This window comes from Myiozetetes cayanensis, unplaced genomic scaffold (genome assembly GCF_022539395.1).
Source record: "Myiozetetes cayanensis isolate MyiCay16 unplaced genomic scaffold, myiCay2020 scf22, whole genome shotgun sequence".
In the NCBI taxonomy this organism is placed as follows: Eukaryota; Metazoa; Chordata; class Aves; order Passeriformes; family Tyrannidae; genus Myiozetetes; species Myiozetetes cayanensis.
Genome location: NW_026087434.1, coordinates 6,913,087 through 6,928,482, shown reverse-complemented (window position 1 = coordinate 6,928,482; position 15,396 = coordinate 6,913,087). Strand labels below are relative to the sequence as shown.

At 49.8% G+C, this 15,396-nt stretch overlaps 1 protein-coding gene across 1 annotated transcript; it reads left to right on the top strand.

Moving 5' to 3' along the window:
- The first annotated feature begins 1,387 nt into the window (after nucleotides 1-1,387).
- WBP2 (WW domain binding protein 2) lies at nucleotides 1,388-9,278 on the top strand. The gene is given in 9 exon segments (XM_050319054.1): nucleotides 1,388-1,463; nucleotides 3,086-3,168; nucleotides 3,171-3,193; nucleotides 3,733-3,868; nucleotides 5,410-5,502; nucleotides 5,795-5,911; nucleotides 6,131-6,253; nucleotides 7,420-7,496; nucleotides 7,676-9,278. Coding segments are annotated over 9 exon segments (765 nt in total). The 5' UTR covers nucleotides 1,388-1,404; the 3' UTR covers nucleotides 7,730-9,278.
- The last annotated feature ends 6,118 nt before the right edge of the window (nucleotides 9,279-15,396 follow it).

Here is a 15,396-nt window from a genome sequence, read left to right as displayed (position 1 = left end):
CTCTTCTGTGTCTGTCCTCAGCTTAGAAACAACAAAGATGAACAGATTAGGTACTTTTTTCCTTCGTGTTTTCAAGTTTTAGAGTATAAATTTTCAAGGTTTTCTGTGCTATGAGGAGGTCTAGAGCTTCCCCTACACACTAGCAATTACACCAGCATCCTTTTTTAAGTGAAGACTGCATTTCTTAATACCAAATGCCAGTTGGAGCTCAGAGAAAAATGTTAATTGGTGGGTTATTTGATTGTTATTTGATATTTCGTGCAAAGTGGCAATGCCTCAGCTGGGCACTTCGGTGGCAGCCGAGTGGATTCTGCTCCTGACTTTAATAGGAGAAGAAACAGGACTGTTTGTTAGAGCTGTTTCTTAAAAGGGAAACTTACTGCTTACTGAAAAAGCGGATATGAAAAGCACAAACTTGTTCTTTTACTGCCAAGAACCGTACAGATTATGTCACTGTATTTATTTAAATCTTGTTTCCATTATTTAGTTTCTCTGCTTCCCCCCCCTTACCCCGCATCTGGTTCTCAGGCGCTCAGGCAGGGCTGGGCTACAAACCCTGTAGGGAAAAGCTCAAACCCATAGAAAAAGATATAATTTAGAGTAATATATGCCCTTATTTGTGAGTTATTGATACACAGTTGTCAGTTACTGATCTGAGGGAGCCCTTCAAAACAGCTGATTAGTTTTGCAGGGCTCCTGTTTTTAATGAAGCTATGCAATCTAATAATTTTTTAGGAGTTCCTCCTCCTTGCACACCTGGAGGCAGGAGATTAGACCCTCCCTGCAGCTCTGCAAATGCCACAGGTCATTTCCCTGCTCCCAGATTCCCAGCAGACAGACAAACGGACACACACACAGCCCTTGCTTGTTTATAGGGCAACTGGTTAGTCCTTCTAGTTTACCACACGCTCCAATATAAATTTTCAGTAGTTTACCAGGGGTAATTTTCGGCTGTGCTCGATTCCAGCACGGAAACCAGCCCAGTATCAGGCTCAAAATTGCAAGTGTGCGAAACATAAGAAGCGCCTCAAACGTGAATGACAAAAAAGAATTTGTCGAAAGGGGAGCCCCTTCGCTGTTTAAAGGGATTAAACCTCATTCTATGTGCAGAACCACCGGCTATGCGGGACTATTTTTATTTTACTCCACCGGACATCGCAATTATTTACACACAGCGGGCCCGCCATGACCCCCAGCTCCCTGAGGGGAGGGGCGTGTGTGTCATGGCGGCCGGCGGGCGGACTGCAACTCCCAGAATGCACCGCGGGACCGAGTAAGATGGCTCTGAGGGAGGGCGCGGGCTACAACTCCCAGCATGCCCGGCGCGCCTACAGGCGTCACTCCTTTCCCCGCGCAGGCGCAGAGCGGGGTGGATGCTGTGAGGAGGAGGAGGAGGAGGCGGCGATGGCGCTGAACAAGAACCACTCGGAGGGCGGCGGCGTCATCGTTAACAACAGCGAGAAGTGAGGTGCTATCCCCTTCTCCCTTCCTCCGGCCGCGGCGGCCGGGGGTAGCGCGGAGCTGCCTTCTTCCCCCCGCCTTCATCCTGCCTTCCCCCTCGGGGGGAGCGGCTGTCTGTGGGCAGGGGGGTGGTGAGGGGATGAAAGGGGGAGGTTTAAACCTCTCGGTGCCGGCGTTGCTCGTCCTCCCCTCGTCTCCGTGCGGGTTGCGGCCAGTTACATCCCCCTGCCGCAGGGCCTTGCCGGGGGAGCTGTGCTGGGCCGCGGGCCCCGCAGCGCTCCCCGCAGCATCCCGGCCGTGCCCTGGGCCCGGCAGTGCCCAGGGAGGGCTGGCAGAGCCAGCTCCCACCCAGGTGGTCCGGGATCCCCTCTCGGGGGTGCTCTCGCCTGCTGCACCTGCATCGTGCCCCGGTTCAGAGGCCCGGCGCGGTTTGCTGGCTCCTGTCTCCGTGTGCTGGGGAAGGAGCGGCAGTGCTGGAGAAAGGTGCTGGGATATAACCATGGAAACGACGAGCCTGCACAGAGCTGCCTCTGTGTGCGCGGCCAAGGCTGCCCGCGCCCTCTGCCTGGGTCTGACGTGGCAGTCACAGGAGTCCTCTGCCTCGGGGGCGGAGGAGGGAGGGCTTCATCCTTCGGGGCTCCTTTCCGTGGGACCACTTAAGCGTCGGTGTAAGAATTCTGCACCCGACCTCCCCTTGGGATGTGGCCTCTCCTGGAAGAATTTAGTAGGATCGACTCTGTCGCCTGAATTTCCATTTGCTGAAACAACTGCAGCAGCTTAAAGGTGTTGCTGTTCCAAGCTTTGAGCCTGCCCTGGATCCGGGGCTGCCTGTCCCGTGGCAGCCTGGGCTGATCCAGCTGGAATGCTGCAGTCTGGGCAGACCTGGCCCCTCTGCACTTCCAGAGCTTTTCCTGGAGGGACAGGTACTTGCTGGCAGGAGGCAAGGAGGATGGACACATGCCAGCAGCCAAAGATAGAGGTGGTGGAGGTTTCTGCAGCTTTAGGGATTACAGTCTCTAATGTGGGTGCTGTTGTGTCAGTACAAGTTACCTGCTGTGCCCATGCAAGGTTTTAATCAGGCCAGTTTCTAACTGAGAATTCAGGAATCGGTGCAGGCAACACGGGTTAAGGAGGTCTTGTGGCAAGGAAGGGGGAGTTCCTCTTGGTCACATTTTTGTCAAAGGCACACTAGAGCCGTGGTGAGACCTTCAAAAACCAGCGTTGCATAAGCCAGGCTGGGCAGTTCCTGCTCCTGCAGCCCTTCCCCTGTCATGTGGGGAGCTGAATTAGGGAACTGACCCAGCAGAAATGCAACACAACTTCAAAAAAGAAAAAAAAGAGAGAGAGAGAGAGAAAAAAGAAAGGAAATGTCTTGAGATCTTGATCAGCTCAATTGAGTGGATTCCCTGCCCAGCTACACAGACAGCAGCAGCTGTGTCAGCACACCGAGGAGGGAACAAGCAGCCAGTGCTCCTTCAGTTGCTGCTGCCAACAGAATAAAAAAGCAAACCAGGCTGATGATGTCTGCTCAGCACAGGCAGGTTTGGTAGGTCAGTAAACTTCATGTGCATGTTGCACTTCTGCCTTGGGCTGTAACACTTTTCTGTTCTCTCATGGTTGGCAGTGTTCTGATGACCTATGACCATGTAGAAATTACCTTCAGTGATATGGAACCCATGCCAGAGGCCTTCAAAGGGACCAAGAAGGGAGTGTTTTCCTGACTCCCTACCGGGTAAGTGGTGGAAGGCTTTGTCCTGGATAAGGAGATAAAGGCTCTCTGCCATTCTGTATTTAAACGTCCTCAGTGCATGAAAGTCGGGATAATCTACTCCTGCTTGAAGTGGGGCTCATCCCTCTGCCTCTGGGAAGCATTATGAATTCACTGCATATCCCACCTATTTGTCAGAAGATAATAAATCTGGTTAGTCTTTGTACAGGCAGCTGTTTAGTCCATCAGGCATCTTCAAATTGGAAATTAGCAGTGGTCTGGAAATGCTGAGTGCAACAGCACAGCTACTAAATCATAGCTGTGTGGAGCAGCGAGTTCTCTGGGAGCTGGGAGGAGAGTTATCTGAGCAAGGCACTGCTTGGAAGGCTTTATTACCTTGAGGCTTTGGTTTACCCCCCTGGCTGTTCTGTGTAGCTTTTGGCTTGCAGGACTGATGATGTGGGAGGGAGTTTCAGTCCACCAAAAGTCTCTTCGGGTAACAACTCGGGGCTGTGCTTCCTTGTTTGTTTTGAGGAGCTTCTGTAATGTTATTCCCTTTTCAGGTTATCTTTGTGTCCAAGGGGAAGGATGCAATGCAGTCTTTCGTGATGCCCTTTTATTTGTTGAAGGATTGTGAGATTAAACAGCCGGTGTTTGGAGCAAATTATATCAAGGGCACAGTGAAAGCAGAGGCAGGAGGTATGTATGGGACAGGGTGTGTTCTGTGTCTCAGTTCAGCTGCTCAATTCCTGCCAAAGTCCTGGGTAACCAAAACTGAACACTGACCAAATGGGTTTTCACAGTCCTGATAAAATGTGTTTCTGTCTTTGAAACTGGCACCTAAAAATATTCCCCTTATCAGCTCCCTGTTCTGTTACAGTGACCAGGTCTGCTCTGCAACCCAACCCCATTCCTGCCCTCTGCAAAATACTGACTTCACTCAACCAAGTGATCTCAGTACGTAAACATCAGAGTGGGGTCAGCCAGAGGGAGGGTGTGATTTTGCTTTGGTCACTTGGGGTCACCTGTCCCACCTGCATCCAGGTCCTCCCGTGCCAAGGACTTGGATCCTTCCTGGATTTGTTTGTGTTCTCGGGTGCAGATCCCCAGAGCACTGTTCTCCATCGTGGTTCTTGTGCCTTTGCTGTGGTGCATCCTGGCAGTGAAAATGGCACTTGGAAGAGAACGGACTGTCCTGAAATTAGGGGAAATCTTCGAGGGGCTGTTTCACATTGTGTTCAGTGAGAAGGCCGTGGCAGATGTTTTCAAGGATAATTTTGGGTTTCACCGTTGTTTTTACCAAAGACACAGAGCTCAGCAGACTTTCATCCTCAGCTCTGTTCAATCTGTTAGATGTGACACGGAAATCCCAGCTCGGGGCTTAGGAGCCTTCAGCTGGAACCCTGAAATCAGCACTGGAACCTCTGTGTGGGAGCAGAGTGGGACCATCCAGCGTGAGAGGGAGCCCGAGCAGTAAAGACAAACTAAACTGTGTGAAAGACAAAGGGCTTTAGCCAAATCTTTGTGAATTTTCCCCAGAGGCCCTCTCTTCTAATGATGATGTTGCCTTAACAGCCATGAGAGTCTGGTTTAGCTCAAAAAGGCTCTTTAATCTACTTGTTTCTTTTTCAGCTCTACCACAGCTTCTGCTTTGATGCTTTGTTGTAACTCTGTGCATGTTTGTCTTTTTTATTCTGTAATGTGAGATGTCACAAATTATTATTATTTTTTTTAATTATTATTATCCTGACATGAAATATCTTCTGTGGACTCCTAATGTATTTATGTGGACCATGTTCTTCATTAAGCCCTTTGCTTCACTGGGCACTCAAACTCCCAAACTAATTTGTAGCTGACAGGTGTAGTTGCAAAGGCTTTTTACCAAACGGGATTAACACAATCCCTGTCTTCTGTACTAATCTTATCCAAAGCAGGAGCAAATCCAGTGCTCCTGATAGCTGTGGCAGCTGGCGTGGCAACAGACACAACTCCAGAAAGCTTTTGAAGGTCTCCCTCATGGGTGTTTCTTCTGCAGGTGTCTGCTGACCTGACAATACCATGCTGTGAATTTTTCTGATGGCAACGTAATTCTACCACTTCATCTGCCTTTTTTTTTTTATTTTTGGGATAAGCTCTTTCAAGAATTATATGCAGGACATCTGTAGATACAGCATGGCAGCTAAATAGCATGGAAACAGCTTCTCCTGGCTTATGAACTCCTCTTGTCTTTCCTCCCTCAGGTGGCTGGGAAGGATCTGCCACGTTCAAGATGACCTTTTCAGCCGGGGGTGCGATCGAGTTCGGGCAGACGATGCTGCACGTGGCATCACAAGGTATGGGAGTCCGCTGCTCTGTGCCAGGGTTTTGTGGTTTCAGGAGGCCTGGCCTTCACCACACAGCAAGGGCAGCTCTAGGTCGCAGCAGGTGGGACTCAAATATGTGTGAGTTTCAGGCTTTACCCAAAATTTGCTTGCTTTTAAAAAATACTTTTTTCCCCATCCAGTGAACGGCAGATTTATTGGGGTGACACTTGTTTGTTTTTCCCATGATGACTCCCTAAGTTTGTTGGTGTTCGTTTGATGCAGGCTTGATGTTTTTCATGAGATCTTGTCTTTGCTTTTCCAGTCTCCAGAGGTGAAATACCCAGTGGAGCTTATGGCTATTCCTACATGCCAAATGGATCCTATGCTTTTGCACCTCCTGCAGCCAACGGGGCCTATCCATACCCACCACCTCCTCCTGGTAAGTCTGGGAATTGAGGCTGGGGATTGTTCCAGTTGGTAAGAGTTCAAATAGGTAAAAAGGGGAACGCAAATTTCACACAGTATTTTAGGCTGGATTTGATGACTTTGTACAGCTTTTGTTCCTGAGTTTAATTGCGTTTGTCTTGGCTTCTTTTGGCCGTGTAACTCCACCCAAAGGAGTTAAGTTCTTTTGCTGTGTGATTTCCTTTCCTGACAGACTTTTATCCTGGTCCTCCTGTGGCTGATGGAGACAGGGGCTACATGCAGCTTCCACCCCCACCATATCCAGGGCCCATGGAACCCCCTGTCAGTGGTCCAGACCTGCCCTCCACTCCTGCAGGTAAGAAAAGTGTGTCCAGGTGAGTTATCTCACAACACTTTTGTTACCCATGAGACAGACGTTGTTTCTTGTCTGTTTTCTCTTGGGGAACTTAAAAGCTCCACTTAGAAGTTAAAAGTTGTTTCGGAGAGGGATTAGGAAGCTCCTGCAGCCTGTCCTCTGTCTCCAGCCCTCTCTATCCAGCTCAGTCTGGAGGCCAGCCTGATTCTCTCTAGAGTACTCACCCTTAGTGGGTATTTTACAGCTGGATTTATTCTTCTTTTGATGGAAAAAATACAGTTTGTGATTCTCCTGTGGTGGTAATCTTGCCCTCATGGAGGAACACAACAAAACTGATGGTGAAATGTGTTTCTAGCCCATTTTAGTTTGCATATGTGAGTTGGGTGATATTTACTCCCCCTTCCCCTGTTTCATTCTAACCTGATTACTTTTGTTTAACCAATATGGAACAGAGAACTAGGTGATGGAAAGGAGGTGGGGAAGTATCACTCTCATTTTTCACTCATTTGGGATTTATTAAAATGATTTTGAACGTGTTCTTCATAGGTCTGTTTGTGGGTTGAGGGGAACAGCTTTTGTGGTTGGACACAGCCACAGATCTCTTAGAGATAAGGATATTTCTCTAGATGAGGATTTAACTTCTCTTAGATTTGAATAAACAACTATTCATCCTTGAATTGTTATTTGGAAAGTGGCACTGCTCCAGAGGGTTGTACAGGGTTTTTGTGCTCTGCAGAAACAGAGAATCTGGCTCATCCTCATAAATTTCCATCTTCAAAACACGAATCCCCTGAGCTGCTGTAAACTTGTGCCGATTTTTGTTTTGCCTTGTGTCTTCACTCCCAGGAAGGCTGGTTTGTTCACTGCCAGTTTAAAGGGTACTGTCTGTATTCAGGCAAGGCAGCAGTTAGCATTTCACGGCTGACAGGCAGGTCCCAGCTGACATTTCCAACCCAACTCTCGCTCTGTTTCACTGGGAGTTGACAATCCTGTGGTGACTGGAAGAGATGATGCTCAGCTGTGTTTGTTGTAGCTGTTTTGCAACTTGAGCACTGGTCATACCCTGCCCTGTTAGTAGCACCTGATGGCCAGGAACATGGGGAGTTTTTGTTGGATTGTGAGAGTTCTCTGTGTCCCCCAACCTGTCACTTCTCTCTCTCTGGCAGCTGAAGCAAAGGCTGCTGAAGCTGCTGCCAGTGCTTACTACAGCCCAGGCAACCCACACAACGTCTACATGCCCACGGTGAGTCCCTGTGTCCTTCTGGGTTTGCAGGGGGAGCCCAAGGCTGTGTCTGGCAATTCTTCTCTCAGTGGCACAGCAGAATTTGTCCCAGTTGATTTTGGTATCTTGGGGTTTCTGGGGGGAGGGGGTTTATTTTGTCTCAGCCATGACCTGATGATCTTTTACCCTCTTAATTCCAGGACCAGCCCCCCCCTCCTCCATACTTCCCACCAGAGGACAAGAAGAACCAATAAGCTGACACAGAACTTCTCCACAACTCGATGCTTTCTTTTTTTTCCATTTTGGCAGAATTCTGGGGCACGGTCCATAGCACTGAGGAGTAGAGCCTTCCCCCAAGGCACATGGCTTTCAGGGGCTCTGGTAGTGGGTGTGTGCAGAGCAAGGGGAGGGATTTCAGCAGCCTTGGGTCACCTCTGGAGCTCTGGGGGTTTGCTGTCCTGCAGCATTCCCTCCTCCCTTGCTGATGAAGAGGTTCCCTTCATCTGTGATTGCTTCTCTCAGCTCTGTTTCTTTTGATACTTAAATTGTACCTCTTCAGAGTAAGCAGCTGCTCCAAACTGCTGATTAGCATGCCCTTAACATGGAAACAAGGCTCTTGCGGGGTTGGAGGTGTCTTGATTTTACCTTAGTGTGTAATCCAAGAGCACCTCTGGACACAGGGGTGTCTCTGGTTATTCCTCCCAACCCAGAGTGTCACATCCAACTCTCCCCTCTGCTACCAAGAAAGGGCTTCAAAGGGAACCTTTGGCATCTCAAAGGAGATAAGACACCTATGTTTGTTTTTTTTTTAGCTAAATCATTCCTGACAATTGTAGTGAATAATCTGGTAGCCCTCCAAATTCTCCTGCTGCACACTGTGTATGACAATGCTGATGAGCTTCCCTTCCTCAGACAACACACTGCTCTTTACAGGGTTCTTCAGTAGCATCTGGCTAGTTTAGATCCCATGGGAACACTAATGTTTCTGTTCTCTTTTTTCCGATTATGTGAGTCACTAAATCCTGAATATTCTCTTTAGAGTCTACAATGCACTTTTGTTTTTAATTTGTTGTAACACAAGTTACAGTTTTTGGCCAGTGGAGCATCTTGCTGCTGGGATTTACCTGGTGAATTAACAGCTAAGGAGGAGAAAGTGGTTGCTTTACTTCTTCTGCCCTGGAAGCACTTGAGAGAATGTGCAAAACTTTGGCATAAGCTGTAAGGTACTAACGAGCTGCTGGTTTGAATGTTGTTTATTGCTGTTAGTGTTCCTCTTCCAGCTGTGAATTTACTTCCCAATCACTTTAATACAGACTCCTCAGAGGGTTCCAGCATTTTCCTTCCATAGCATTGACTCCTCGGTCTCATTAGCAACAACTCCAGTGCAGAACCTCTGCAGGACTGACCAGAATCTGGGTTGTGAAACTTTTGTGTTGTACAAAGCTTTGCACAAGTCACACTTAACTCTGACTTCTGACAGCTGAGAGAGAAAATCCTTCCCAGCAAGTGTGATGAAAGATCCCTGTGCTAGGGAACTGCTGAGACTTGCTGCATGCAGCCTGCTTGGAGAGAAAAAGGGTCCACCTCTTGTTTTCTTTTTGTTTGAGTTTAGCTGATTAATGAAATTGCTACTATCTGTGCACTGACTTTTCTAGAATTGCTACTGCAGTGATGTAAAGAAATGGTTATTTTAAAAAAAGTATTTATTTTGAAAATGTTTGATTAATATATTAATGTTAAATGAACTTTTGAATGCAGATTTGTTTTGCCAAGACTGTGAAGTAAACAGAAATCAGCTCAAAACTTGGGGCGTTTTTGTGTTTGTGAGTGGGGAAACTTGATGGTGGCTTTGGATGGGGAGAGGGAGATTTAAACAGCAAAATCACTTGGGTTTTGTTCTTGGCTGTTCATCCCTTTTGACTCTCCTGTCCTCCCACATGGCTGCTCTGCTGCATTTTAAGGCTGGCTGAGCCACTTGGGTTGGTTTTCTTGAGAAGAGGTGGGTGGAGGAGGAAAACATTTAAGAGATAAAACATTACAGTCCACTAGGAACCAGCTAAATCCTGTTCTGTGAATTAAATTACTGCACATCGAGGTTTCCTCAATCACATCCATCCAACTGTAAGATGCTGCAGAAACCTCTCTGTACTGGCTCTGTCCCAGTTACCCTCTACTCCCAGACAGAGAATCCTAGAGAACACAGATTGCACGGACTTTCCAGGTGTCTTGCCCAGCCCAGCTCCCTGTGCAGCTCTCAGGCCAGCAGTCAGAACAAATCCACGAGGCTTTTTGAAAATCTTTCCTCAACTAAAGGTCCTCGAGAGAGAAACATTTCGATACCTGCTCCCATGGGAACGGCTCCGTGGCTCAAGCTGAGTCTCTTCCCTTGGTGTGGACAAAGGGCAAGACCTGCAGAGACACCATGAGGTTTGCTGTCTGGAAAAAGGGAAATATATTTAAAGCATGAGTCAGGCTGGAATAAATGAAATATTCCTTTCCTCAGCACGGGTGTCCCTGAGCTAAATCTGGCTTTTGAACTGTGGGCTTTTCACAGTGGTTTGGGGTTGAATGTTCCGTTCTCTCAGGCTGGAGCTGGTCGTGGTCTGTGGGGAGGGGAGGAGGAGTGAAACAAAAGAGACTGAGCACGGTATTCCTGTGTGCTTGGGGAGTGCTGATGGGAAGTGGAGCACATTTTGGGAATGTTGAGGCTGTGGGGCCAAAAGGCTGGGGCAAGTCACAGTCAGGCAGGGCTGAGTGGAGCAGCACAATTCTAGATGCTGGTCAGAATCCCTGTTTGAAGTCCCAAACTTGGCTTAGACACTCAGGACTCGCTGCCATCTCCCTAACGGGAACTGGGAGCTGTTCTCTGCTTGGGAAAGGACTTAGGGAGAATGCAAAGGTCAGCTGGTCCTGCTGCCCACATAAAAGGTTTTAAATATTAAAGCAGGGAAGTGCAGTTGAGAGTCTACTGCTGCTCTGGAGTGGGGTGGGAGTAGGGCAGCAGGAAATGTTGTGCATTAACACGTCTCCAGGTCTGGACCCTGCCTTAATCATTAACCAGCTGAGTAGCAGAGGGATGTCATGTGAAAGCCAAATTGGTGCCATTAAATTGCAGTATTTAGATGGTATTATACTCCTGAAGGAAAAGAGGGGCCATAGGGAACAGTTAGTGCTGAATCCTTTGGCAGAGAGAGGTTTTCCACCCCCATGTGCAGTTCTGTCTCCTTGGTGTGACTCAGGCTCTTCACCTGAGAAGTCCTTCCCTGCCCCTTGTGTCTGCTCCCCGTGCTGAAAAGGTGGCTGTTTCCCTCCTTTGGGGAGGAGAGTGGTGTAACTGGGTATTTCCAAAGTGCTTTGAGATCTTACACAAAACGAGTGTTGCTGCAGGAACCGCGGGTGCTACTCAGAGATTTCCTACTGTTGGCCCTGAAATCTTGGTGCTGTCCCTGGGGGCTGGGGAAGGTCTTTACCCTGGATTACTCCATCCTTAAGGATTAAGGATCCTCATAGGGTGAGGATTACCCCATCCTGTGTGTGCTTGCCCAGGATTGCCTCCAGATGAAGGAAGAGACAGAGCCCTCCTCTTCTTCCACACCCTTCTACCCAGATTTTACCTCAATTACTCCTATTTTGTTCAACTTACTGCATAAAAATAATTTTGCATATTTTTTTTTTTCTCTAGCTGGGGGGATGCACTGAGCAGTCAAAGGGACTGGGGTTAACCCAACCTGGCCAGCACCTCCCTGTCCTCTGCGTGTGCCTTCCTTGGAGGTCTGTGAGGACTTCAAGCCGCTCTCCGAACTGTAGACAGTCAAATTGCGTCTCTGCCACGTGATGGACGCTGTGATTTATGAGCTTTGGCTCGCAGCACTGTCTCCCTTCTCAAGTGCTGCTGGAGGTGGCAGGAGGCGTGGGGTGAAGTTTGGATCCAGCTGTTCCCGGAGCAGCCGGGAGCAAGGCCAGCCCTGGCCGGGGAGTGGCTCGTGTTGGCGATGCAGGGGGATCACAGGCTCCTCCAGCTGTGAAGAGCTGCCAGCTGTGTGGTGGAGGTGGGTTTAGCCAAGGCAGGCTGTGACCAGGGGGCGGTTTCAGGTTCAAGCTGCACAGATAAGCCCAAGTGACAAACGTGGGGGGTTGTGGGTTGGTGTGAAATGCCAGAACGCGCAGGGTGGGGATCTTTATTTTAGTCAAGGGCTCTCTCTGCAGCCATAGCGGGTGTTACTCACCCGTCTGCTCTCCTGAGTGAGTCAGCTCCAGGAGCTGCCACCATGAGACTGAACTGGAAACCGGTATTTCAGCACCCTCCTTGCTCAGGGGCCGGCACTGAGCCACCCTGAGAGGCCCCAGCGGGATGTGAAGGGACCCAGATCACGGAGAGCAGGAGCAGGGATTGTACCCACTGGTGGGAGCTGGATCTCACACCTCGGGGTGCAAACAGAACAGGATCCATCTCTGCTGCGTCCTCCCAGCCTGCCTGACATTTCCTACGATCCTGGATACTGGAGCAAAAGGTACCGGCTTGGCTCCATTTGCGAGCTGGGTTTGGCAAATCCCGTCTTTCTAAACCTTTCCTTTCCCTTGCTCAAGTCGTGTCTCCTCCTCCTCCTCCACATACTTGGCTCTGCAAGGGCTGGGCCCTGGCTGGGACACAGTCACTCTCCCCGTGGCATGGATTGACTGCAATAATATTCCATGTTTTGGTGTGTCTGTCTGGAATCTGGGGGTGGTGGGAGGGGTTCAGCCCCGCAGCCTCCTCCCGTCATCCAAGCTCCACAGGGCTTGGAAGGCTCCTCAGGGGCTCTGATGTGTGTGTGGGGAGAATTGTTGGTGGAAAACCCGTGGGGGAAGCACTGTGGTGCTGAGGGTGGTCGATAATTTGGCATGTGTGCTCCAGGATAAGATGGTTAACGGGCACCATGGGGCATGGAGCAGGTCTAGGATTCAGCCTCAAGTTCTTCCACCCGCTCTCAACTCAGCACATAAAATGGCCTTGAAATCTGTGTCCCCCATTCCCTGTCCCTGCAGTGAGAGCAGCCACTGTCCCAGCCCTGCAGTGAGGGGGTGATAAATCCAGAGTCCAGCACTGAAATCATCTCACTGGGAGAGGGAAGTGGAAGAAATAGCTGCTGCACACGCAGAGCACATGACAGTGATGGTGAAAACACCTTCCAGTGCTCACAAGGTGCTGTGAGGCAAATGAGTGGGGACTACACATGAAGTCTGTGACCTCCTTGGAGTCATCCTTGCACATCCCTGCCATGGAACTGGCAGCTCTTGTGCTCCTGAACAGGGCTCCCAGGGGGGACAGGGCTTTCACAACTGCCCTGTCCCGAGTGGGTGGCTGGAAGTCCCCTTTGCTCTTCCCAGAAGGAGGGAGCTTGCCTTGACATCATCCTAAGATGGCCCAAATGATGTGGGAGGTGCTGTGTGCTCCCTCAATCCTTCCCAGCTGCCATCAGTTTTTGTGAGGTGCCCTCAAAGCTCTCAGGGGAGCCTCTGGCAGGAGAGATGTGGGGCTCGGGCAGAAGTAACTGGAAGGCCCCCCCAGTAAACAAGGAAGGGGGAAAGGCTGACATCCCTGTGGATGACCAGAGCACACAGCACCCCGTGGTTCCTGGATGGGGGAACCCCATCTGGGCAGTCCCGAGGAGGGGGAACAGGGATGTCCCTCTTCTCATTTCGAAAGCACCTTCCTCTCCTCTGTCCTGTGCCTGCACTTGCCAACCTCGGGCAGGCGCAGCCGGGTTTTGCAGAGTCATCGGACCCCGTGTTTAAAAGGAGAAGTGAGGGAGGGACATGTTGAAATCAATTTTTTGACTATTTGCCCATTTCCATCCGAGACCTGAGGGTGAGGCCAGGCTGCAGCTCCAGGACTGTCAAGCCGAGAGGTAGGAGATAAACTGCTGTTAATGATGGCAGAGGGTCCTTCCCCACCAGACCTTCCTTTAAAAGGGAAGATGATTCTCTTTTAAGAGGGTGATAATGCTTGTTCTTTGGAGATCTGTTTTCTCAGCAGCACCTATAACCCTGTTGGTTACAGTGAGCTGTGGATTTTACTTATACCAGGGACAGGTATAAAGGTTTTTTTTTCCTTTGGGATGAGTTGTTTTTAAAATGAATGTAAGGCTTCACTCTGTATTGTGCATGTTTATGGTAGTCTTTTAGGAGGCAGACTGATGGTGTGGGAAAGGGAGGGCTGTTTTGGGGAATGCTGACCCTTTGGAGGGTCCTGACCTGGGTGTCTGGGATGTCTTCCTAGTTGTCTGCCAGTTATTGGGATTGTCTCTGCTAACCAGAAACCTGTGCTCATTGTGGAGCTGTTTTTAGGGCTTTTCTTGTTGTTTCCTGGACAAGGAGTAATTCAAGGTGCAAATACGATGAGAAATGGGAGCTCAGTGATTTTTTGTAACCGGGTTTTTGCAGAGCAGGTGGCTGCTGGTAAAAAATCCAGGGGGGGAAAGGGTATTTGCTGTTCTTGAAACCTGGTCCCCAAACAAAACCTGATCTCCACTGGCACACACAGAGGCTCAAATCCATGTGAGCCCTGCACAGAGACCTCCCTAAGGACTGTGCTGGCCTCTGGTGGGAGAGCTGGCTGTGCCCAAGCACTTCCAGTGGGCATTGCAAACCAGCTGGGGAATTGGCGGGGAAACTGCTTTGTAACAGACAGTTTCACACCAAAGCTGAACTTTTCCTCTCTAAAACCTGCAAAACTCTGGCCCAACCACCAGCTCCTGGCTACAGAACAACTGCCTGATGCTTATCACTATTTATGCTCAGTGAATTTTATTTCTTCAGCGTTACAAGGAGAAGGGAGGTGGATTTGAGGATTGACTAAACTGAGTCGTTCTCTCTGTGCTGGTTGAGGCAAGAGACATCTCTTCATTCTCTGCTATTTTTTGCAGAAGAAGCAGCAAAAGGTGTGAGCAGCTTAGAGATGCTGCATCCACATCCTGCCTTTATCTCTGTGGTTGCTCTCGGCTGGACCAGATTTGGCAATCAAAGCTAAGAGCAAAGAGGACAGCAATTGTTCCCAGAGGCCATCGTGCACTTTATGTCTCCACTTCCCACTGACAACACTTTGCAGTGGAGCACTGATGTCCCAGATCATTAAACTGCATTTGTGTGTGTCACAGGAGCAGGAATTGGCTCCTGCACCACCTCCCCCTCCATGAGCGAGGGAGGAGATGCTTTCAAGCTGTTTGCCCAAGGTGAAGCCAATGCTAGGCTGGATGAAGTCAAGGCTGAGGCTGGCAGGGCTGGGCAAGCACCTCTGAGCATCTCTGCCAGCACAGGGGATGGGCATCCTCACTGGGTGAGGAGGCGGCTCGAGTGCCAAACTGGGGAGCACAGAAGGGATGCTGAAGGACCAGTGCCTGGGGACAGTGCCAGAGCCCTCCTGACATGGGAGCGAGTGTAACAAGCAGCTTTTTCAGACCTTTTTTCCTTTTTTCCATCTCCTGGCCTCCCAACTTCAGGGAACCCCTCTTGCCAATATAACCTGCTCTTACAGGGTTCCAGGGCAAAGGGAAGTTGTGTCTCTCCTAAAGCAGCTAAAGCAGTGCTTAATTAGCCTTAATCAGAGGACTAGATGATTGCAAGGCTGAAAGGACTGGCTGCCTGCCCCTGTCCTCTCACAGGGATGCTGCTGCCAGCATCCTCCTGCAGCCCTGATTGCAGCCAACGGGCTCAGTGCTGCTGGACTGTGATGCCTTCCACTGTAGTTAGGGAGACAAACTGTCCAGTGCAGTTTCCATGGTCGTGGTTTCCTGTTTGGACTCAGCAGAAATCCCTGGAAGGGCTACAAAGCCCCACTGATCCCGACGTGGAGCCTCTGCCCTCGGTGTTGCATCAGGAGCATCTCGTTTGTGGCTTCCAGGAGCGTCCATGGGCCAGAAACGGGAAGGCTGGGAAGACAAAA